This window comes from Nannobrachium achirus, assembly GCF_963921795.1.
Source record: "Nannobrachium achirus genome assembly, chromosome: 21".
In the NCBI taxonomy this organism is placed as follows: Eukaryota; Metazoa; Chordata; class Actinopteri; order Myctophiformes; family Myctophidae; genus Nannobrachium; species Nannobrachium achirus.
The window spans coordinates 57440094-57466414 of NC_137828.1; the positions used below are offsets into that span (position 1 = coordinate 57440094).

The window sequence follows — 26321 nt, forward strand, 5'->3', positions numbered from 1 at the left end:
CACGGACGCACACACACCCACGCACACGCACACACACACACACACACACACACACACACACACACACACACACACACACACACACACACACACACACAGCCGTGTTCTAATACTGTATCTCCCCTATCAACACCCACCCAAAACGGATCATCTCCTCTGTGCTGTATGTATGTATCCACCAGCCCACCTGCCCTCCTAGCTGCCTAGGGCTGTCACAATTATTTGACATAATCACGATTCTTTTTCATAATCGTCACCGATGCGACGCGTTGTGAGCTTGTAGATCGGCTATTTCCACTATCAAAGTTATTTTTTAAGTATAAAGTTGTCAAATATGTCAGTAATTTCTTTGTATATTTAGGTTATGTGTCATATCTGCCATGTGTAACTCCAAAGCCTAAAAGCCAAACAGAAATGTAATTATCAACGACAAAAACACAATTAAATCGTTAATCGCGATTATTTGAGTGACAATTAATCGTCATGTAAAATGTCATAATCGTGACAGCCCTATAGCTGCCCCAATAATACACCCACCTACCCACTCTACCACCTCTCCCCCCCTACACACACGCACGCACACACACACACACACACACGCACACACTTCAATTCCCATGTCCTCTGCTCTCTCCCTCGCCTCCTCCAATCCGTGTGATCATTCAACAACCCCCACCTGCCCCTGAAAGAAACACACTTAACCCCCAGCACACGCACGCTCACACACACACACACACACACACACACACACACACACGCACACACACGTACACACATCTCCCACCAGAGGTGTGTTGCGTATTCAACCATCAACGAGCCAGATCGTCGTCATCATCATACATCATCATCATCATCATCATCAACACCCAAACAACAACATGCCCAAAAAAGAACAAGAAAGAATCCATCCTCCGCATCCACAGCGTAGCGGTTCCGATATACGGTGCGGTACTCACCCTCCATCCCGTCGGGGGGTCCTCCCCACGTCCAGCGCTTGGGCCTGTTCTCCAGTGGGTCCTGGGGGTCCCCCCCTGCCCCCACTCCTCCTCCTCCCGCGGTGCGCCTCATGTTCTCCTGTGCTCCTCCTCCGGTTGCACCCGTTCTCCGGCGCACCATGGCCTCCAGTCTCTCCTGCTCGTTGCGTTCCAGCACCGGGAAGAAGAGGCACTCTCTCACCGAGCCGTCGCTGCGGCGCCGGGTGCCCGGCGACGCACCCGGCGACGGATGCTGCTGCTGATGCTGCAGCATGGTTACCGTGACGACCGACCGACCGTACCGACCGACCTACCGCAGTAATGCTAATGCTGCCTCGCCCAGCTCTCTCTCGTCCTTGCCCTTCCTTTCTCTTGGTGTCTGCTCCACCACTCCCCTGCTCCTTCCTTTCTCTTGGTGTCTGCTCCACCACTCCCCTGCTCCTTCCTTTCTCTTGGTGTCTGCTCCACTCCCCTGCTCCTTCCTTTCTCTTGGTGTCTGCTCCACTCCTCTCTCTCTGCTCCACTCCCCTGGCTCTCTGTCTGCCTGGTATACTCTCTCTCTCTCTCTCTCTCTCTCTCTCTCTCTCTCTCTCTCTCTCTCTCTCTCTCTCCTTTAGCTTAACAGGAGCTCCGCTGCTGTCTCTCTCTCGTTCACTGATGATGAATAAAACAAGGGGTTTCTGCTCTCTCTCTCTGCCACTCCCTCTAGATAGCACTGATTCGCTGTGTCTCTCTCTCTCTCTCTCTCTTTCTCGTTCACTCTCCTTCTACCTCTGAATTGTTCCCCCCGCCCTCTGGCTGTCTATCTCCCTGCCTGCCTCATGCCCTCTCTCTCTTCCTCTCTCTCTCTCTCTCTCTCTCTCTCTCTCTCTCTCTCTCTCTCCCTCTCTGATGATGACCGAGTCTATTTGAAATGGCCCTCAGCCAGACCATGGGGGGAAAGGTGGGGGGAGGTGGGGCAGGGGTGCGGGGGTGCACACATGTAACACACACACACACACACACACACACACACACACACACACACACACACACACACACACACACGTCATCCTTGCTGTGTGTGTGTGTGTGTGTGTGTGTGTGTGTGTGTGTGTGTGTGTGTGTGTGTGTGTGTGTGTGTGTGTGTGTGGGTGGGTGGACTGACTGGCTGGGGCATCATGGATACTGGGGTTTCATTGGATTTCATCTCAAATGCCATTTTCTCTTCCCGTTTATCTCCTGTCCCTCTCTCTATCCCCCCCCCCCTTCTGTTCTGTCATCTGTTCTCTACCTGTCTCCCTGTCTCCCTGTCTCCCTGTCTGTCTGTCTGTCTGTCTGTCTGTCTGTCTGTCTGTCTGTCTGTCTGTCTGTCTGTCTGTCTGTCTGTCTGTCTGTCTGACTGTCTGTCTGTCTCCCTGTCTGTCTGTCTGTCTGTCTGTCTGTCTGTCTGTCTGTCTGTCTGTCTGTCTGTCTGTCTGTCTTTCTGTCTGTCTGTCTGTCTCCTCTGTGTAACAGTATTCCTGTGATGATGGCGTTAACCTTCCTGTAACTTCCTGTCCCTGCATGGCTGCACTGACCACCACTGACCCAGGAAGAAATAGCGGGTGGCAAAAAAATACAAGTTACCACTTAAGCGCGTGACGCGTTGAGAGCTTGTAGATCCACTATTTTCACTATTTGTTTGGTGGCAAAAAGAGAAGATGTTTGAAAATGTTTGTCTATAATGACGTTCCCAAAATAGGGATGCCACATTGAAAGTGGTTAATAAATGGTTGAATAACAATAAAAGCCTTGTCTAAATTATGACACATATCACATGTAGATGATAATGAAATCAGACTAATCAGCTACAGTAAAATAATTCAGATTTGGAGACAATAACAATAGACATAAAATAACAACATTTATGATTAAATGAGAAGTGTTGCAAATTACCATCCCCTCATACCCCTGACGATGGGAAGGGGGAGGAGAGGTACAGTACAGCAGTGGTTCTTTTTCATGTCAGGGACCCCCAAATTGATATGTATTTGGCCGCGGACCCCCATCTGAAAAGGTTTAGCAGATGTAGAAGCTTGCAGTGATAGACCATGTGTAAGAGTGTTCAAAAAATAAAAATAAAAAAGATGTGAGCTTGTAGAGCTGCTATTTTTGAATAGCATATAGCAGAACAAACATATGAATGAATAAAGTGGTTAAAATGATTGCGATGCGATATTTACTTCTTTAGCTGGGGACCCCCCCCCCCCCACACACACACACACACACACACACACACACACACACACACAAGGATCCCTGGGGGTCCCCCACTTTGAGAACCACTGCCGTAGGGGGAGACTGAGGGTGTGCACTATGCAGAAGCAAAAAAAGAAACTGCAGGACCGACGGATGGATGAGGGGCGAAGGCTGAGAAGAATCAATATGGGAGGGGGGGGTGGAATTAATAAGGATGAGAGAGACAGGGAGGGGAGGAGGAGAATAGGAAAACGATGGCGAGAGAGAGAGAGAGAGAGGGAGAGAGAGAAGGGATATAGTCTGAAACAGCACTAGCAGAGTCACTTAAGGTGAGCCAGACCTACATCAGCAGCGCGAGGCACACAGAACAGAACCCTAACAACAGCCAGGAGCCAAAAACAGAACCAGACCCTAAAAATATGGACAGCGTGACGCCATTGGTTCCTACACACCGCAAATCAAGCCTAGTTTTGCAGCGATTTCAATATCCTGCCTATTTCACTTAGTAGAACCAGTACAACGCCTGGAAACATACCCTACTTTATCGTTAATTTTAAAATGAATGGGACCATCATTTACTGAACGCATATCATGATGATTTAATAAAGACTTTAAACTAGTGATTGAAAACATAAAGGGTTTATGAGAAGGATTACTAAGGTAATAAAACCAGTGTAACGTTCGCCCAAACCTCACTGAATTCCATTGAGATAATAATGTTGGGCAACTTCATGGACTTCATAAAATCGTTATTTTAGCTTTTACATTCAATTCTCTTTTTAAGGGTATATTTATGAGCCAGAATGCGGAATACATTTCTCCAGAAGAAGAAAAAAACAGCTTGATTACAGTGGTGGTCAACAGAGTCAGTCATCTATTGATTGTCAATGGACCAGATTCAGAACAGGGAAGGCTGATCACAGAGTATTGGCTTGCTTTGTCTTCCGTTGCAGGTACGTGCACACATACAGTAGACATCAAAGGGGGCTTGAGCCTCTGCCCTTTTATCCGTCTATAAAAAGTGCCCTCTCCATACCATGAAAGTAGTTTTTTTTTTTTTTTTTATAATTTTTATTCCACAATTTTGTAACCCATTTTTTCACCCAGTGCCAATTGCCTATGTAATCCTGGGCTCTGCTCTCCCTCTGCCGCGCCTGGGGAGACAACGGACTGACCTCATGCTTCCTTCTATGCATGAGGAGTCCAAGTTGCTTCTTTTCACCTTTTTTTGCCAAAAACAAAAGGGACTCATAAAAATGCGTCTGCGACCCGCAAATGGGTTCCGACCCACTGTTTGGGAAACAGCGGAACAGAACAACCAGATGAGTTCCAAACCAACCCAGCGCTCATGCAGCATCCGTTCCAGTAAACGGCACATGATTCACTTGCTGTGATGTCATCCCGGCACAGCTAACAGCCCCCTTGAGACCAACCAATCATTATGTCATCAGGATATGCATATTAGCATGTGTGTGTATGAGGGGGGGGGGGGGACATCAATAAACACACACATGGGCGAGCCAGGAGCGAAGATGGGTCTCAGTGGACCACCAACCTGTCACCCTACAAGGAGGGCTTGTTAACCCTCGATCTACTGCGTAACACGTAGCATTACAAACAGGGGCTGAATGTTAGGGATGGGATAAAAAATATATAATAAAGAAACGCTCACGATAATCGTATCGCAGAGATTTTTAATTTATGGTAAAATGTTCCTCCATCAGACACTACTAGGATGAATTAGCGTTTGTTTAGTTGCAAATTCAGTCCCACTTAAAGGAGCAGTTCACCCCCAAAATGACTTTTTGTCTATTGATTACCCACGCCATGGAGACTTCAGTTAGACAATAGTTTTTTGTCACATACAAAAAATGTATTACAATAAATGCACCCGCATTGCTTCCGGATGGGGACCCGAATGCATTTGGGTCCCCATCCGGAATCAATGGGGGTAAATAAATGACTATAATCACATTTTTGTCTTAGGAATGCGACAAAAAACTAAAAATATCCATTAACTCAAGTCTCCTTGGCGTGAGTAATCAATAGGGAAACAAACATTTTTGGGGTGAACTACTCCTTTAAACCCTCTTGATAAAACTGACCGGTAAAGAGCACATTTGGTAACGCTCTTATTTCAATCTACACAAATCATTTCGCCATAAATAGCAGAATAGCAACACGTTGTGAGCCTGGGGGGCGCTGGGGGAGCTTGAACATTCTCCCCCAGAATAGGGATACTGGGTGTTAACAAAAGTGGCATTTGAAGTTCTAAGAATAATTAACACATGGAGTGTCTAAGACGTGAACGGGATTGATGGGCGCGAACAGCGTGCACGGAGAGATCCAAAATCTGGTAAATAACATAGGATTTGATTATGGCATTTAACCGACATTATTGATGGAAACCTCTGGCATCCTGAGTGTGAACTCATTATTTTAGATTATCGTGATAATATCGCTAATCGCCATTATTTTTGCCACAATAATCGTGACATGCAATTTTCATATTGTCCCATATGAACCCTAGACTGAATGATATGCAACACAGTAATTCACAATTAAAAGGGACACCACAGCGTCACCATGTGGGGGAGCAAACATTAAAGGTCTAACCCTGTTTTAGTTTTATAATTTCAACACCTGCCTACTGCTGCACTGCAGCATAACCATAGCCATCTTAATTCAAGATATCATTTTGTTCCATCAGGGAAAACAGAATAGTATATATATATATGCCTTGTGGGATGTGATGTACTGGAGATGTACTAATCTTCTGAGTGAGAGAGAGAGAGAGAGAGAGAGAGAGAGAGAGAGAGAGAGAGAGAGAGAGAGAGAGAGAGATTGATGGAGGAGGGTAGCAGTGGGCAGAGTCATCTGAGGTGAGGAAACCTCACATGAGCCGCGCCGTACAGAAAACGACCAGAGACGGCGGTGGTGTAAAGTAACCGAGTACATTTACTCAAGTACTGTACTTAAGTCCAGTGTTGTGGTATTTTTACTTTGCTGGAGTATTTCCAAAATGCAATACTTTTACTTCTACTGCACTACATATCAGAGGCAAATATTGTACTTTTACTCCGCTACAATGATTTGAGAACTTTAGTTACTTTGTGGATTTTGATTAGGCCTATTATTACAAAACATACATTACCCACTTCAACCCTATATACAATTCGGCCATTTGAAGATCTAGCCGATCTACACGCTTGCATTTTGATGTGAATCTGTCTCTGTTAATAACCTCATATTTCTTATGTCACTGTAGGCTAATGAATGTATGGAGACAGTGAGATACACCTCTTTTGTTTAACAGTGCCTACTGTTTGGTAAACTTACTTACTAGGCTTGCTTGAAGACAATGTAGTATGTTGATGAAGAAGACGTTTGATCTATTCAGGTTGACTCTGGGAGGTTTCCCACCTCCAGTGAGCAAATGGTGACCAGACTGACCACCCTGTTTTACATGTATAAAAGCTGTCTTAAAATGTTGTCATTATGAGCGACTCTTGCGAGCCGAAAGGCTGCTTGAGCCAGAGGGCTCCACACTGGGAACTCATATTCTTCAATAAATCTACGGAAGAACCTCCATTTGCCTGTCTTTCTCGACCACTTCTTCTCCAGAAAAGACTTAGAAATATACATGGCTCCGCGCACTCATCTTCAGTCTAATTCGTCTCAAAATATACAACAAGTTCAAAACATTTTTTATACATTTTGAACTTGTGAAATGGTACTTTAAGTGTATTTTGATGCCACTACTTTTGTACTTTTACTAAAGTACATTTTCAATTCCAGACTTCTATAACAGAGTATTTCTACAATGCAGTATTGATACATTTACTTAAGTAAAACATTTGAGTACTTTTTTCCACCACTGACAGAAACCAACCAGAACCGGGAACAGAACTGAACCAAGTCTGTATCCAATGCAGACAAGATACAACACAACATGTACAACTGCAAGCATTAGGGAATAGACCGTTTGTCAGCCTTCTGATTGGTCCCTGAGACTCCCTGACTGGCCAACCAGAAAAAAACATTCACTTTTTGCTATCGGGGGTGGAGTTTGTGCAGTGGAGAATGTTAAATGTGGCTTTCAAAACTGTCCGCAGTGCGCGACACGGCGATCGCCCGGTACGGCCGCGATCTCGGCCGTGATCTCGCTCATCATAATGAATAAGCTGAAGCTTGCCTTGGGTGCTGGGGGTGAATAGTCACTTAATCCTCAATTTCAGATGGTTAACATGAAACAAATTACACTTTTGGCACCTAAAACTAGTCTTTTGTTTTTGAACTACACATTTCTTTCAAACTTCATCTTGTTCAGCTTTACACATTATCATTGATTGTTTTTCTTTCCTTTGTTTTCCTTTGTTACAAATGTTTATACTTTTTGAGATTTTTGAAAAAAGAAAAAGTCTCCCAGTGAATTCCTACTATGGGAAATTAATTTTGTCTTACCATTCATATTACTGCCATCCACATTGTTTGGCACTTAAAACTAGTCCACATGAGCTACACATTATGTCGATGATGTATGGATCAATGAATTCTGTCTTACATTTGTAATATAAATGGTATAATGCTATACTGTATATTCTACACCTGTGCATGTTGCCACATAATTTTCATGTGTACTTTTTGTACTGCCCATAATATACTGTGTGTGGATTTTCAGCGAGCCCACACAGTTTCTCTAGGAACTGTATCTTTAGTTTCATTATGCCTAAGTGTCCCGCAAAGCTTGGCCAATGTGGGATGGAGCGGGACATACGTACATACAGACAAAGCCAGATGTAGGAGCGGTTAGCACTGCTCAAAAATAGCATGCAGAACATGCAGAATAATGATGATAAGAGAAAGTTGTCTTCTAGCTACAGATATATGCTTCTAGGATCTCTTTGCTACTAAGGTTCTTTATACGACTAGGCCTATATGAGAATAATCTTAGCAACTTTCACTATTTCTATAGTTGTAGCTCTATCTGCTTCTATCTCTCTGCCTTCTATGGTATGTCAGGTCAGTATATAAATGGAGCTGCGACGTCATGCTGTGACGTTACGATGGCATTGTGCCAGAATAGGTGGTGATCTCACCAATGAGCCTTTTGCGTGTCATGCCCTGTTTAAGTGGTTAATGTATGTTTAGTAATACAAATCTAAATCTAAAAAGTAACTAGCAACGGAGGTTTTCAAACAAGTAGTGGAGTAAAAAGTACAATATTTGCCTCTGAGATGTAGTGGAGTAGTAAGTAAAAGTACAGAGAGAGAGAGAGAGAGAGAGAGAGAGAGAGAGGGGGGGGGGGGGTGAAATGATAATACTGACTTTAACAGGAAGTGACAGAAACGGCAGTGAGACAGAGGGCATGATTTTTTTTCGTAACGGCTATCTGGCAAGCCCCACCCTGGCAGCGTGTGATTGGCCTGCTGCAGTCCAAGGCACTACAGTCCCTTTGAGTCGCATTGTCGCTATGTCTACATGTTATCTTTTAGACGGCCCAACTCTACCCCTAACCCTAAACCTAACCTCCGTGGGGTGTAGCCAGAAAAAGTGGCACGACCATAGGGGAGGGGCCTCGCAAGGCTGCCACTCAAATGACGCCTGGCCAATCACAGCGCGTCTTTTCCGGGACTTGCCACATTGCCGTTACATTTAGATATCACGCAGACAGAGGATGGGAGTGGGAGTGGGAGCAGCTAGCAGCGTTGACCCCTGACCTTCTCCTCCTCCTGCGCGAGCCTCCTCTTCTCCTCGGCTCTCTGCTGGCGGAGCGCCTCCTTCTTCCTCTGCTCTGACATCTTCCTCCCGCGCTCCTCGGTTGCACGCTCCAGCTGCTGCTGCGCACGGCGCTCCTTGTCACGCAGCAGCTCTGCATGGTGAAAGGTAAACGGTCATTGGTTCATTTATACAGTGGTGGAAAATGTACTCACATTTGTTACTTAAAGGGATATTACACTTTCAAAGTCATTTTATCGTCTAATCAGGCTTTTATGAACACCCTGAACAGTTTTTAATTTGCTTGATTCAATATTTAGATATTTGATGTCAATGTTACCAGGCCCGACACGCCCAGGCCCTCTCCACATACACACCCATTGTAACTTCAAACTCCATTTTAACCATGATAGATTCATTAAAAACACCCGTTGTTTTTTCTGTTGACTCATACTACCCTCCTAATACGTGAGCAGGCCGTGTTTTTTCGATAACTTTTTTCATTAATTTTTAATAATTATTTGGGAAAATGAAAAATATTTAATACAAAAATGGATTATTAAAAATAAATGAAAAAAAGTTATCGAAAAAACACGGCCTGCTCACGTATTAGGAGGGTAGTTTGAGTCACCAGAAAAAATAATGGTTGTTTTTAATGAATTTATCACGGTTAAAATGGAGTTTGAAGTTACAATGGGTGTGTATGTGGAGAGGGCCTGGGCGTGTCAGCAGGCCCGGATTTATATGACATGAGGCCCCTGGGCAAGGGGAAATACTCGCCCGTAGGGCGGGTGCGATTTTTGGGGGGTTTTACCCGTTTTTGGGTGCTTTTTATATCAATTTCGGGTGTTTATTCCCCACACAACAGTCTAACAAGGAGCTGCAGATAGCGTTACTATTTATTTAGCATGCAGCGAAACACACACACACACACACACACACACGCGGATACAGAATTGGAGTTTGCGTGCATGTGTGTAGCCTATGTGTGTGGAAAGTACCGGATACATAGAGTGGGCGGGCTTTAGACTGCACTAAGCTTTCAGAGCAGCTACATGCAGTAGAGGCTGGCCGCACAAAAATGGCTTCCAAGTTCCACACCGCCTCCCTCTCCATAGACTTCCATTTAATTCATAGTGCACGGATCATGCACGCCCATGCCTAGATCATGCACCACGTGTGTGCACACTGTTCACAGCTTTCAAACAAAAAAATCCGAATGGAAATCCGTTCAGGCATTCATGAGCTAGCAGCCATTATGTTTTCTTGAAATGTAAACAAACATGGCTGCCATGCTTGAAAGATGGGGTTGGTATGGGGGTTGAACATGGAATTTCGCGATTGCGATCATGCCTACTACATTTTTTGGGGTCCAAAAACATTTTTTTTTTTTTTTTGAAAAAAAAAAGTTTTTTTTTTTTTTTTTTTTTTTTTTTGAGGCCCCCCTCCCCTGAGGCCCCTGGGCGCGTGCCCACCCTAGCCCAATGGTAAGTCCGGCCCTGCGTGTCAGGCCTGGTAACATTTACATCGAATATCTAAATATTGAATCAAGCAAATTAAAAACTGTTCAGGGTGTTCATAAAAGCCTGATTAGACGATAAAATGACTTTGAAAGTGTAATATCCCTTTAAAGCCATTTAGGCCTAGGATTATTGAATGCTTTAACTATTGAAAAATAGCAGATATACAAGCTCACAGCGTAGCACCGAGTGCCGCGCTGCGAGCTTGTAGATCTGCTATTTTTGAAAAAGTCGTGAAAATGTGTGCAAATCTTTGAATATAATATACATTTTTAAGCGAACGTTTGTAACTCAAATTTAGCTTCTGTTGGTCCCCGGAACTAAATATTTTGAGATGGGGGTCTGTGGCCAAATACATATCATTTTGGGGGTCCCTCACATGAAAAGGTTTGAGAACCACTGACATAGTAATCTCTCAAGAACAGGCTAACTGAGCTCCATTTAAGTGAAATGGACCTTTTCTTTGACGATGGCTATAGCCAGATTGCTGACATAGAAACAGTTTTTTTCAAAAAGTCTTAGAAGGATTCAAAAGACACTTATAGAATCGGGTCCAAATTCAAATTTTCACGATTTTTCAAAAATAGCAGTTATACAAGCTCACAGCGCGGCACCATTAGTTAACCCATTCAGGCCGGGAACACATTTTGCTGTTTGGGAGGGGCTTACAGTACATGTACAGTATGTAGCAACATATTTGTTTTGTAGGCTAATTTCTGATTTAGCCCTATTCTATAGGTTAGGCCTAAATGGGTTTAATGATACTCAATAATGTGTACCCGTTCTAAATGGGATTTAAGTAAAAGTGTCAATACTGCAATGTGGAACTACTCCGTTACAAGCAAAGATCCGAGATGTAGCGGAGTAGAAGTAAAAGTATTGGAAATTGGAAATACTCAAGTAAAGTACAAATACCTCAAAATTGTACTTAAGTACAGTACTTGAGTAAATGTTACTTTACACCACTGGTAATTGGTGCGTTTATATAGTGCTTTTATCCAAGGCGCTCAACATAGATTGTGCATTACATTCATCCATTCCCACACACATTCATGAATTTATGTTTATGTTTTCAGTTGCAAATTTAAAGTGAATGGATGATAAAGTAGGGTATGTTTCTAGGGCTTCTACTGGTTCTACTGAGTGAAGACCCTACCCTTCCAGTCAGGAAGTACCAAGCTGGTGGATTTGAATCAGCTGAAATCGTGGCTTCGAAACGAGCCTGTATAAACCAATGGGTGACCGTTGATGTCACAGCTGCCTTTGTCCATATTTGTTTTACAGTCTATGATCGTCATATTATGACAAAGTGCACACTCTTAATAACACGTATGTAATATTATGCTCTCTCTCTCTCACACGCACACGCACACTGCCTGCCTGAGTGTGTGTGTGACAGCTGAGAGACGGACAGTACACAGCGCCTCCAGCTGGTCAGTATTAGTCATGCCCTGTGTGTGTGTGTGTGTGTGTGTGTGTGTGTGTGTGTGTGTGTGTGTGTGTGTGTGTGTGTGTGTGTGTGTGTGTGTGTGTGTGTGTGTGTGTGTGTGTGTGTGTGTGTGTGTGTATCTTCTCTCTGGCTGACTGACCTCCATGGTAGAAAAGTACAATAGAACATGTTATGTAAGAATCACTGACCTGACTGAACAGGAGGTCTTTTAAAGGTAGGGTAAGCAGTGGTGGAAGTACTGTACTTAAGTACAATTTTGACGTAATTTTACTTTACTGGAGTAAAGTAAGTACTTGTACTTCTACTCCACTACATCTCAGAGGCAAATATTGTACTTTTACTCCTACTCCACTACATCTTAGAGGCAAATATTGTACTTTTACTCCACTACACTTATTAACAAAATGTATTTACAAGTTACTTTGTAGATTTGGATTATTATAGTTTTTTTTGTTTGTTTTGTTTTAATATATTTTCTGCATTTGTATGTGTTATTCCAATAGATTAGCAAAGGGCAGTTATTGGTTCTCAAACTTCTTTGTGCCAAGGATCCCCAAATTGATATCTATTTGGCCGTGGACCACCATCTGAAAATGTTTAGTGCCATATATCAGTTCACTGCATGGGATTGTATGCACATATTGGATATGTATTTATTGTGCCAGGGATCTCCAGAAGAGAACATTTGTGTAAAAAAGAAAGTTCAAAAATAGCAGATGTACAAGTGCCGCGCTGCGACAGTTTGCTGGAACCCCTCCAAGGACCCCTGGGGGTCCCCGGACCCCACTTTGAGAACCACTGGCATAGAGAGTCAGGAAACCAAGGGCAGAGAGAGAAGGAGAAGAGACAAGCAAGGCGAGAGACAAGGGTTAGATTCAAACACAAGTCCTTGCGCTCGCAAGGAGCATCGGTGGTCACTACTATCTGGCGGAACTCGTTTTAAACTAAACACAAATGTTTTCAGTCAGCGGAAAGCGGTGTCAGTCTATGACTGTGTTAGATTAAATAATTATTAAATAAATATGGATATGGATAAATCGGGTGTCGCTCTCCATTCCGACATGTCGGAGTGCCGACACTTCCATAGAGGTTAAGTTTAGGGTTAGGGTTAGAGATAGGGTTAGTGTCGGAATGGAGACATGTCGGAAAGGAGACATGTCGGAGTGGCGGGGTGTAACCGGATAAATCCATAACCAAAATAAGACTCAGAGACAGCCAAAGGACTATATCTTAATTGTTGTATTTGAAGAGAGTCAGACAAAGAAGACAAAACAGTGAGCATACGATCCTAGGGGCAGCGTTCTATTCTCTCTTCTAAAGATGGTGGTAAGACATACAGTATATAAAGAATACAGTATATGACAGTTAGATCGTGGGACTCACTGATTGGTTCCCATATCATAACAAGAAGACAGAGACACGTAGAGTCCTGGTAACTTTCCACTAGCCAGAACTTACAGTACAACCAAAACATGGTCTCAGGGTAACAATGACCTATACTGTAAGTTCAGACAGTAGTTCACAGAATTGAACCTTTATGGTCATATGAGCCTCATAAATGAATCATACATTTATGTATCATAAATGATATCTAACAGACTGCCAAAGAAAACCTACATGGCAGCTGATGATAAGAAGCCATGACATGGACACAGAAAGGCCTCCACCGGCTCTGGGACATATGCATCGGGGGGACCAAGGCCGCATTCACACTAAAGAGTGATCCTCTCTTGTGTCCTTTGAGAATGAGGGGGGAGGGTGTTGTCCAATTCCTTCTCTATGGAAGTCACATGGTTTCATGTCTCTTCCAAGCCTCTTGGCTTGAATCTTCTTGTCTCTTGGCCAAGAGGCGAGACATGAACTTGTCTCTTGGCCAAGAGGCGACTTGAACTTGTCTCTTGGCCAAGAGGCGAGACTTGAACTTGTCTCTTGGCCAAGAGGCGAGGCATGAAACCATGTGACTTCCATAGAGAATGAATTGTACGACACCCTCCCCCCTCATCGTCAAAGGACACAGAGAGGATATACGACTTTACTGTTTGTAGGAAGCCCAAGGGAATCTGCATCTCTTCCGTGTTATATTATTGTTATATTTATAACAATTATGTTAAGCCTAGAACCAAGCCATCCAGGATCTCAGTGAATCATGATCATAAAATCTTTGATCCTATGTAAAAACATATTTTATAAATACCCTTTGTTTTAACGCACGCACGCGCACGCACGCACGCACGCACGCACGCACGCACGCACGCACACACACACACACACACACACACACACACACACACACACACACACACACACACACACACACACACACACACACACACACACACACACACACACGCTTTCTTGATGTATGAAATATTACCAGTAGGGAATCATTTTGAAAGGAGCATTACGTGCTGTCAGCATTGCTGAACGTAGAATTTAATTTATTCATAGCCCTGCACTGAAATACACACAATGCGCACACAACAACAACAACAACCATTCAGTGACTGACTCACACACACACACACACACACACACACACACACACACACACACACACACACACACACACACACACACACACACACACACACACACACACACACCAACAACATTTCAGTGACACAAACTGTAGTGTACACACTCACTAACACTTGAGACAAGCAAGGCACATAAGGCAAAATGTGTGCACACAAACAGACATTATTTGCCCAATGCAGGGTTCTATTATTAGACGGTGGTGTCTGTTATCTTGTCATATTCTGGTATACGCTGCAGTGCAATGTGTTTACCTGCTGGGCTGCTGGGAGTGGTGGGTGAACGAGAGGGCGACCTGTGGCCAGAAGGAGACCTGTGCCCGCTGGTCAGAGCCCTCACAGGAGGAGTGGTCAGGGCTGGACGGGAAATTCACAAATTATTCATGTTAACATTGGCTGGAGAAGCAGGCACGCATGCACGCACACAGGCACGCGCACACCACACACACAGACACATTACATACACACACAGGCAGACTTATCACCCCACCCCAAAGACTGTTTCTCCATCTTTCACCATTTAAACCCCATCATCCTTATTGTGGTCGAAAAGCTTTCGCAGAAAATCGCAGCGTTGTGAGCTTGAGGATGTGCTATTTTCAGCAGAAAGCTTTTCCCCACACAATAACCCAATTACCCAAAACAGAAAAGACACTAGTGTTGAGCCCTGAGGGACTCGGTTTTACCCATATGGGGGTTTAAAGTGTTTGCACGTTCTGTCAGTCCAACTGCTGGGGTCACAAGTCAGTAGGACATCATTATGGGTGGATGATGATGATGGTGACCAGACACAGGGCACCGCAGCCTGTTCTGTAGTTTTGTTCTTTGGTCATCTCTAAACATTGATGTAGGCCTACATCTGAGACAACTACAGTTGAATGTTGGGCACCCGCATTATCAGTCAGACACAAAACTTCATTATAGGCTATAAGTAGCCTGTGACAATATGCAAACTCACCTTATGTCAGGTATAGGCTAATATATGGTTTCATTGTTTCCTTCATCACTTCATTCTGCGATGCATACAGTCTACAAGAAACCAGCTGATTTGCAGCAGTGGTTTGCATGCGCACTATTGGAAATATTTTAAATCATATCTTATTCACAATCAATTAATCTGTCTAACGCGACCAATTTGTGTATAGCCTACGGGTCATAGCTTGTATATCCTCTTGATGTTGCCTAATAATACCTACTATTATTTCATATAGGCTATTGAATGGAAATACAAATACACGGTCTTCCTCCGACCAAGCTGAACCACGAGATGGATCAGATGCAACCTCACCTGCTGTCATCTCGGTGGGTTGTCGATTTACTGTCGTTAGCCGATATGTCTCAGACTGGACCCCGATTGACCTGTCTTGTTGACGATGGGATTAAAAAGAAACCCCACTGCTGCAGACTCTCTCTGACAGTTCAATACAACCACTGCGGCAAGCGATCACTAAGAGTAGAGAGCTTATGGCAGAGAGAGAAAGAGAGAGAGAGAGGGAGGGGGGGGGGGGGGGGGGGGGGGGGCTAGGAAGAGGAAGGGGAGTGGGGGTGCGTGCGTAATAGTGCGTGCGCCATGCGCGTAATGGTGTGTGTGTGTGTGTGTGCGCGCGCGCCACACAAAACATTTTCAAGTGCCCTAAAAACGGATTAGGGATCCAGCCAGGCAGCATCACCTAGGTTTACTGTAGCTCTAGTCCTGTACGCTACCTTCTTTTTACAGTAGGATTTATAGCCTACCATAGACTTGTACGCAGGCTACCAAACAGGCTTCTCTCTATCTCTAGGCTACCTAGTAACATGAAAATAGAATTAGCTTCGTTTCATAGGCTATAGCCTATATTTATAGACCTATAAATATATATGCATGCTTGTATGTGCAGGAGAAAGCATAGTCATGGAAGAGCACACGTGCAAGAGGCAGGATTACGTCATTGTTTAGCATAGACCACCACACACGCATAGATGCTCTCCCCTCCCCACCACACACACACTGACTGGATTACTCATCTCCCGAGAGCGATTCTAAAAATAATCTTCCCGTTGGAATGCTATAAAGAAAAGCAATATTCGGTGGGAATCTGTAATGATGTTGACAATATAGTTTAATATGCATGTTATGTCTAAGAATCAAAAAGCCAGTGTTATCGAAGTAACCGTTAACGTTACCGCATCTATCTCTGTTAATTTGCTGATGCATAGCTCTGGTCCATAGCGTTAGTTGGAACCAGCGGTGTTCAACCTTTTTCATGTCAAGGTCCATTATTTATTCGGCATTTGGCAAATGACAGGCGTTGATCAAAATAAATATAGGCTACATGCCCCAATTGTGTACTGTACAGTTTAACAATAATTTAAGTCTTGAGTGTGTAAAATGAAACCAATAAGGGTCCATTTGGTTTCATTTTACGCTCTCAAGAGTTAAAGATGTATATGGGTCCATTTGGTTACAAACTCTCCATCATTTAGCTGGGGACCAACTGGAACCTATGTGTAGCAGCCAAGCTCTACATCTCCCCTGGTCTTGATCTGTCGTGAACTTTCGTGCGGGAGACCCGGGCTTGAACCCCAGGCATTAGTCAGCAATCAGCATGCTATTGTTCAAGGTGAGCATCTGCCTTATCATTTGACAATTTCTAATGTTTGAGACACAGACACCAGGTGACTGTAGGCTTAATTAAGTAGTCTCAGAGTCAGAAAACGTACAGTAGCCTATATGGTCTGTGACAGTGACCATCCAATAGAATTGGAGCTCAATAGCACCATCTTATGACCATCTTAAGATGGTGCTACTATTGATCTGAAGTACCAGAACAATAAAATGGCATGTTCAAAAATGTATAATTCCAAATGGAGTTAAGATCTTTATTGGACACCCCGCCCCCTACACTCAACCTTCAGACATCATTTGAACATATGTTTCATGTAATAGCTCTGATAAACACAACAGGCTCTCTCTGTGAGGTCTAGAGAGCAGAAGCAGACAAATCTGAGGGCACTTTGTATTTGTCTCACAAAGACAGATGCCATTAACAAAAACAAAACAAGGAAAAAACAAGGAAACAAAAGCAGAACAGACAAACAGACAAATTAGGGAAATACAAAAAGAAATACATTTAGATTCTTCCCCGTTTTAGGGGTGGAAGGGTTGCCTTCATTTGGCCATGAATCAAACCAAACAAGCAAATAATTATGTCAATGCAATACAGTCCAAGATCGTGAAACAAGAAATGCAAAAACACAACATACATCTTCAAAATGATCTCCCCCCAATCTTCAATAAACATCTTTTATCCTATCTATACTACTGAATATAAATTGTTAGGACTATCTATAATTATAAAGATCGCCAGACAAAAACACAAAATGGTTTATCTTTTTATTTGCGAATCCAGAGATTCTTCTGTACTTGTGTAAATTCCACAACAGTGTGAAATCAATATAAATACACTTAAAAAGATAACACATTAGGTACTGTTTCTCATGAGTTGCTTGCAGTCGTATCAGTAAGAGGAAGGAGAAGAGAGGAAGGCTCGAACCTCGATAAAATGAGTTTTTCTTTTTTATCCAGACAAGCAATAAAGAAAGATGCCGGAGAGATGGGGCTGGTAATTTCTCATTCCGTTGACACTAGAAACAAATAAAAGAGTCAAAAGTCTAGTGATGCTCCAATTGATCAGGCCCCCCACCCTGACATCATCATTCAGCAGAAATTTGTTCTCAACAGGGTAACACTAAAGAGCCTGTTTTTCTGTCTCCAATCCAATTGTGTGATGGGCGACACGCACACATCGGTCGGTCAGTCGCCCCTACAGCCTAAACTACATTAACTCCCCGTTGGGACAGCAAGCAAAAATGTGACGTTCTATATCCACCATCATTCCAAGTGCTCGATTAACCATTCACACAAACTGTGAATTCAATTTACGTATCAATGTTGTTTTAACTGAACTGCACTTTAAAAGGTTTGCACACAAAAAAGTATTCAGGGTAAACAAACTTAATGGTGGAACATACTGTATCTTAAACTGATATTGTGGACTGGCATAGGCTGATAAAAAAAAAACAATATTATAAATGACCTCAAAAAAATCCAAATGGGAGCATCGCTAGTAAAATCCCACCTTTCCCCTCCCGTAGCAGGTCTTTAGATCTGGGAAAAGATAAAGAAAAACACAATATAAATATTCATGTATAAATACTTAATACTGAATTTTCTATACATTCTCAAAGGTGTATGTGTGTGTGTGTGTGTGTGTGTGTGTGTGTGTGTGCGTACGTGCGTGTGTTTGAAATGCAAATCAATTTGGTTCAATTCTTGGTTAACAATTCCAAGTTGCGTCAGTTATGTTTATCACAGGTCTAGCAAAGGGTACAATTTGAAATACAAATATTGGGTTTCACACACAGACAGACCGAGACAGACAGAGAGAGAGAACTGTGGAAAACAGAAACTTGGATGCTGTGTGTTTTGTAACATTAGTTGCAAAATTGCACAAAATGGTACATAGGTGTACCCTACTCTAGAATCTATATAGTCACTTCATACTGCTTGATGCAGCAAATGTTGCAGTTTGCACCACTGACTGCAAGCCAACCTTGTTGCAAAACACACAGCATCCAAGTTTTTACACAGGTAGTGTCTTCCACAGTGTTCCCTCTCTCTGACATCACTTCATCTCCCTCTCATGGCTGTGATCTTAGCCTGCTCCTGAACATAATCCTAATGGAAGTGATGTGTTTTACAATTCTCTGTTGTTTCTGTCAACAAGAAGGGGGCGAGAGAGTGCGAGAGGAGAAAGACAGTCGCGTCATCTCCATCTGACTGGGAAGCTGTTCTCACGTGAATTGCTTTTCTCGTTGCGAATATCGCATATATTTGGGCTGACGATGGCCGGTTGGAATATTTTTTACATGGCACCCAGCTGTTCTCACGTGAATTGCTTTTCTCGTTGCGAATATCGCCGATATTTGGGCTGATGATGGCCGGTTGGAATATTTTTACATGGCACCCTAGCCTTGTGTTAATGTCCACAAATTTCTTAATAACAATTACAAATATTTAACCCTCCATCATGTATTTTTCACCTTTAAAAATAATATTAAAGCTTAACATGTATCCAAGGATTTGCAACCCCTCTATCTAGCATTTAAATCACACCACATGAAAGAACAATTACAAACTGTTGGCTTTTGAGTTTTGACACAAAACTCACTGTGGAAACAAAAGGCAATTTAAGCTTTGGACGGCTATGGCAGATGACAACGGTAACCGGAAATGATCAGCGCTCGATAGATAAACCTGCCGCCGTTGCAGCCATCTCTACAACGCCAGAAGCTCCCTTTCTACATAGCGTCTACAACGTCTGCTGCATAGACGCGTCGCAATGGGAACCAAATAGTTCGGTAAAAGGGGTGGGACCCCGTCGCCGATGGCTGTTTGCTTAACGATTTTGATTGCTACGCCGATTATGTCATAGCAGCCGTAGTTCTGCCTCGTGTTGCAGTTGTAGAAACGGGCAGCTTAAATTGCCCAATGACAGGTCAAGCACTTACGTCATCAATGTCCTCATCGTCATCGCCAATGTCATCAAACTGGATCTCGTCATCGTCCCCAGGACCGAAGGTGTCTGTCTCGTTGATTTTGGCTGTATGGGGCAGGAGTGGTGGAAAGAAGTTATGAGAAAGAAAACCAGACATAGCATAATTAAACTGGCACATTTTATCACATGAACATACTTAAATAAGAAGTTAATTGAAGAAGCAGTGATAGTCATTGGTCCTTGCTACTGCTATGAAACAGGAACGTATTTTATCCTTACAACCTTACCCACACTTTTGAAACGTTTGGTACACAGACACCAAATATTTTACCATTATAAATATATAATATAAAAATATAAATGAACGACTCCTGCAGCACTTGTTGTCTGAATTATGGTACTGTACTACTGTTGCCAATGAATAATGTTCCCTGTAAACTAACCATGCTCTGGCAGCTCTCCGTAAGCTTTCAAACTGCGAGCTTCATCTGCATTGTATTTCAGGATGACGTCAGCTTTGTTGTCCTGTGGAAGAGTCCAATCGGTTAGTGGTTTGAAATGAGAACACCTCTTAAAAACAATGTAAATGGATCCACAAGAGTGAGTAACTCAATGAGTGTACAAACATAAACAAATGGAGACACTTGTGGGGCAATTTGATTCAATCTGTATACACTCACAATTAAATAAGCACTGGGGACTTTACAGCGTAGATTTGGGTCCAAAAGATAAAACTTTAAAATAAATGGTATCAAATAGGGGTCTGTGGACTAATTCAGTGGTTCTCAAAGTGGCGTTATGGGGGGGTCCAAGGGAAGCAAAATGTGTTTTTGACATTTATAAATTGCCTATTAAAGCAAGCTCTGCTATTGTTAAGTTAATTTCATTAAGCGTCCTGCAAAGCATGGCCAATGTAACCCTGAACAAACTTTGGAGGCTTTGTGCCAAGACGGAAGCCAGATGTAGGCCACGCTTCAGAGCCTGGACAAAGCAAGATGTTGGCGCTTAGCTCCTTCCAGGAGCACCTCTCAAAAATGGCATAGGAAAATGTTGAATCATTTTGAAATGTTTAAACACAAATCTTCTCTTCAGGGGATCCGTCACAAAACATTTTCAGATGGGGGTCCTTCCTTAACATGAATAAGTCTGGCCTAATCCATATCAAACTGGGGGTCCTTGAAATCTACTCATTTACTGCCCCAATGAACCGAACAAACCATGGCGTGCGCACGGATCATGCACAATGGAGATGCATGCGCCCACGTTAAAAGTTATGTCGAAAGTCGCTTTCTTTCTTGCCAGTAAATGAGTTAAAAAGGTTGAGAATCACTGATTCAACACAGCGTTCAACACAGCGCACGGATACGCAGCCTCAGTGAGCAGAGAAACAAAGCTACGTTGTCCGGCTCACAATGTGTATGAAAAAATAAGACCTGTGATCTATGTGAATGACCAACCCACCTGGTAATCTCTCAACCCGACCAGAATGATATCTGACGTGTTAATCCACACCTAGGAGGAAAAACAAACATACAAACAAACAGTAGTCAGTTAAATCACAAAGAGGCTGTGTCATTAGGCCAGTCACAAATATTACAATATGACATAATCCATGTCCATACAAACCATAATCGTTTCCACGTTGAAAAATTGTCATATATTTTCAAACATGTTCAAGCTCACATCGCGACGCGCTGTGAGCTTGTAGATCAGCTATTTCCACTATCAATGTTATTTTTTAAGTATAAATATGTCAGTAATTTCTTTGTATCATATATGTGTCATATCTGCCACCATGTGCAACTTCAAAGCCTACAAGCCAAACAGGCTGTAATCGCAAAAACACAATTAAATTGTTTATCGCAATTATTTGAGTGACAATTAATCGTCATGTAAAATGTCATAATCGTGACAGCCCTATGTGTCATACCGTACCTCAATCTGAAAACAAACTAAAACGCACTTTCTGACCCCTCTGTCACAGAGCCATTGAGGCCACGGTGCCACAGCCATGGCTGCTGACTGACCCCTGAGAAAGCGTCACGTCAGCAATGTGTCAGGGGTTGGAGGGGGCTTCTCTGTGCGTTAGTGGAGAAAGATAGGATAGGATAGGATGGGGGAAATTCCTACCTTTTTCCGGAGTTTTCCTCTGATGTGGCAAAGCCTCTTGACTCCGTCAAAGCACATGGCCTCCAGACGCCCGTTCCCCAACATTTTGATCACCTGAGCATATTCTGGGAGCCGGGAAAAAACATTAATTAGACCACATTTTGACAGCAAATTCTGATTTAGTCTTAGTCTTTTGAATAACACACCATTCAGTCAGTCTTCTGAAATTGTCCTAGTCAACAAAATGAACACTGCATGTGATATTTTTTATCAGAGCTGCTGCAGCGAAAGCTTAATTGGTTAAATAATCAACATAACTAATAGTATTTGAGTTCAAGGCTTACAGTGCAATTTAACAGCAGGCAGCAGTATTTTCCGGAAGCGCGTTACTTGTCAATGGGACCCGGCAATACTGGCGATGGCAGGCGATGAGGCGACGTCGCCCAAAAACATGAAAATAGTATCTCTTTTGGACAACATCGCCCAGTCACTGGCTGTTGCCCGCTGTTAAAACATAGGGTTAAACACTTTATGTAAAAATATACTCCTATATATGCTCAATTGTGGGACGCACATGATTAGGCAGAAAGAGAAAAAAAAAAGAAAAAACAGGGAGCATGACATTAATTATGAAAGTATTGTCCCTTCATTTTTTTGAGCTGTGCTAACATCTGACTTTGAGTGTATGTCCATATGTTTGTTCCTATGTTCCGCAAAGCTTTGCACTTGCCAAGCTACGTTTTGGCATGTGCGTGCGTACACCAATCACGACCAAGGACAGCAATGTCATGCTGTTGACCCAGGTTTAACAATTGTTCCTAGTTTATATAGCTTAATGAAATGAACTCATTAAAAGGCACTGCTCACTTCACACTTGTGTTATTGTCTATTTCAACATTATGACTTATGGTGTCGAACTTCTTCACGATATGGTGGATTGTGCACAACAACAACAACAACATGGCACTAGGCCGACGTCTCAGATAAACGACCAGTGGACTACCTCTAGTAAGATGCCTCAGGGCGACAAAAGTTTCTGTCCAGTGATGTATATCGGACCAATTACCCATATATGGAGATCCATGTACTGTATATGGAATATATGCTGTCTATGACATCTGACAACATACATGGTGATCCCTGTCTGAACCAGCCACACAGATATGGGCTGGCTTCCTCCACAGCACACATGGGCAACTGGCGGCCCGGGGGCCACATGCGGCCCCCACCTTCACTTAATGCGGCCCGCAGGTTAATACCGGAATACTGATATATTATTGATTTCAGCTGTTACAATTCCAAACATGACCTGCTTTAATTCCATCAGTCTATAATATTATTAGCTTAATGACTAGTATAGTAGTATTAAAATGCATGTTCTATGTCCAATGTATTTGTATTTAGGTTCATAAAGTTAACATGAGAATATAACAAAAAAAAAATCTAATTCAAATTCAAAAGAAGCTAAAATAGCCGATCTACAAGCTCAAAACGCATCGCAGTTGAGCTTGTAGATCTGCTATTTTTGCTTCTTTTGTATGAGATGCTAGAATGACAAAGTAGGACGTAGCAACATGCATGTGGCCCTCTGGAGTGAAGGTGGAAATATAGTGGCCCTCGCCATCATCAAAGTTGCCCACCCCTGCTCCACAGGCATTGACACTAAGGCTTGCCCACCTGCCCACCCAAACTTTCGGGCAGGTGAAGTTTGCTTTCAGGTTGCCCGACCTGAAAGCAACCGGTTGCTAATTTGAAAGGGGACGCAACCGTCTATAAACACAACACCAGATATCTGTCTAAACACCTGAACGTGGCCAGAGCGCTCTGTTTTCTGGTCTGTGAAATGTAAAATAAGAGCACTGTTTAGCTATGATGTACTGTTTTTACAGTTGCTACACGTAAACATATAACATAACAAGTGTGAAAGCATAGACATATTCAATCATAGCTATGTAGGTATTTGGATTTGAAGTTATTGAGGTATGACATTTTCGCACAGCCCAGAAAGTAAAGAAAATGTTAAATTGAACGGTATCATTTTATAATGACGATTTACTTTTTGGGCAAGTGGGCATAACCTTTGGGCAAGTAGAAGATGACCTGTACTTGCCCAATGGGCAAGTGCCTCTGAGACCTTAGTGTCAACCCCTGCTACATATATGGGCATTCCCAATATATGAAGTTCTGTTAGATATGGGCTTAATATTGATGAGTTCCCATGACATCACAACATACAATCCCTTTTATGCCCATGCCATGCCCACACATGGAGATCCCCGTCTGAACCAGCCACACCACTGTGATGTCACCTGTTTATATCCATATATGGAGATCCCTGCTCTCAGTATCTGACATGACTGTGATGTCACCTTTAATGTCACATTGATGTATCAGGGGAACCACAGTATCAGGCGTTATCCCTGCTCTGAGCCTTGATGTCACAGTGATGTGTAAGGGGAATCACAGTGACAGGCGTGACTGACAATCACAGACAAGATGTGCCGGTTTCCATAGTTAACTGCGACCTATGGTTGCAATAAAGTACATTGACGCTCACGTTTGGTTTCCTCTGACCAAACTGAAATCTGGGAATCAGCTTGGCCACCTTCCAGCCACTAGCGCACCATTCTGACCCAAGGCCAAAAATGCCAGCAATCCAAGGGCTTAAAAAAAAACAAAAAACAATATTGATAATTAACACCTACCCTGTCCGTCCTCTTTGAACACCAGCTCCCTCTTCTCAGACTCATTCTCGTTCTTTCCACGTCGCCGGTTCTTTCCTCCTTTTCCTAATGGGACACACAAGAGAAAGAAAAGTGTGAGTGTTATATACACACACAGGTATTGTTGTTATCAGTAAATTAAGTCATCTAATGTTATGATACTACCACCAGCGATTAAGAGTTGATGCTGCAGTAGCCTTCCGATCATAACTGTCCCATATTTATTTTATAAGAATTTATCAGACTGTCTTGATCCAAGGCTACTTGCTACAACTATAGGTATTTTTTGATTGATTGAATATTCTAATAGGACAACAGGACAAGCCAGTTAATGTCAAGCCCTGAGATCTACTAATAGGATTTAAACCCAAGAAAGCACTATGGCTTGTTTACATTGGGTCCTTGACTCCTTTGTACTCAATTAATTGTGTCTTATATGTAAACAACAGCCAGCCATTACGTTAAATATAACAGTTAATACAAAGTTATGCTTGTTTCATAGTGGCGAGGAGGTCATGTCAGTTAGCTTCAACGAGAACCCAATGTTAGAATACCTAGCAGGTGGCAACGGCCTGGTTAAACTATACAACTCATCTAGAGTCTAAACTAAAACGGAGGTGTCGTCGTAGACTGGCTTAGTTAAGAAGCTAGTTTGGAATATTTAACTACGGTAACATTAAACTAGTTGTTAAGTGATGTTAGAAGCGGACGACAGCCGGCATACACAGGCCGGCCCCGGGTGGGGTTGAGTTCACTTAGCTTAGCCAGCCAGGCTAACTAGCAGCATTACAATGGCTGTGAATAGATGGATGCTACTCCCAGTTAGCCTCCATTTAATTCATCCTCATCCATGAGGCGGTCATTTCAAAACACATATTACTATTATTACGTGTTTTTAACAACAAATGTCCTCAAACGACAGCTAGCCGGCCGGGTGTTAAACGTTACAGTTAACATTATTGATCCATATGTTAAGCTAACTAACATTAGCTTAGGTTTGTGTCACGTTTTCAATGCGTGTGTGAGTCGAGTGAGAGGCGTTCGGGCGCTCCGCCAACTGTAGTCAAAAAACACACCGAATTGAGACCATGGCGGTTCTTTAATGTCTTACCTTTATTCTTGGGCATATTCTTTCGGCCTCTAGCTCACTGTTTCCCGTGCTGATAAAACTAGTGGGTTGTCTGAATAGGGTTTAGTAAGTGTTTACAGTGACAGAGGGAAATAATCGACGGTGTTTTTTCGGCGTGACGACGTGAACTGGCCGATGGTCCTTTGCTCACTCAGTCTGCTGGGATGATGTGCGCATGCGCTGAGCTTCAAAAGCATGAAGCTTTATTGAAACGTTGAGATGGCATTCAGGGCCCAAGGTGGAGCAAGTATACCTGATTGCAGACCGGAGCACGGGGCGGAGTGGACGCGGCAAGGGGAGTGAACACGGCAAGGGGAGTGAACGCGGCAAGGGGCGGAGTGAACGCGGCAAGGGGCGGAGGCGTTTGATTATTGTCCACGACATTGCAAGCGGCGCGAAGGCCCAAG

General features: G+C 43.1%; 2 protein-coding genes across 3 annotated transcripts in view; both read right to left on the minus strand.

The window, feature by feature from the left end:
- Positions 1-15714, minus strand: part of map7d2b (MAP7 domain containing 2b) — a gene marked incomplete at both ends in the record, with an annotated part of 61835 nt that extends 46121 nt beyond the window's left edge. Inside the window, 4 exon segments of the mRNA XM_080751843.1 lie at positions 957-1131; positions 8915-9066; positions 14672-14773; positions 15705-15714. Of these exon segments, the coding sequence (XP_080607969.1) occupies positions 957-1131; positions 8915-9066; positions 14672-14773; positions 15705-15714 (439 nt within the window).
- Positions 15715-17776: 2062 nt separating this feature from the next.
- eif1axb (eukaryotic translation initiation factor 1A X-linked b) lies at positions 17777-26064 on the minus strand. Of its 2 annotated transcripts, XM_080752314.1 has the most exons (8): positions 25897-26064; positions 24768-24851; positions 22084-22187; positions 21415-21465; positions 20397-20478; positions 19967-20058; positions 18535-18563; positions 17777-18040 (listed from the first exon to the last, which is right to left on the minus strand). In XM_080752314.1, the coding sequence occupies exons 1-7, from the start codon at positions 25910-25912 to the stop codon at positions 18558-18560; spliced, it is 435 nt and encodes a 144-aa protein (XP_080608440.1). In that variant the 5' UTR covers positions 25913-26064; the 3' UTR covers positions 17777-18040; positions 18535-18557. The 2 variants fall into 2 exon arrangements, with proteins under 2 accessions (XP_080608440.1, XP_080608439.1); XM_080752313.1 differs by having other exon boundaries at positions 17777-18563.
- Between the last annotated feature and the right edge of the window lie 257 nt (positions 26065-26321).

Bases quoted from the DNA above. Each gene is read 5' to 3' on its own strand.
- eif1axb (XM_080752314.1), bottom strand. The intron at 21,466-22,083 runs GTAGGAATTTCC...TTTTCCTCCTAG, and splicing joins GAGGAAAACTCCGGAAAAAG to GTGTGGATTAACACGTCAGA. The intron at 20,479-21,414 runs GTGGGTTGGTCA...ACTCTTCCACAG, and splicing joins TCGGGTTGAGAGATTACCAG to GACAACAAAGCTGACGTCAT.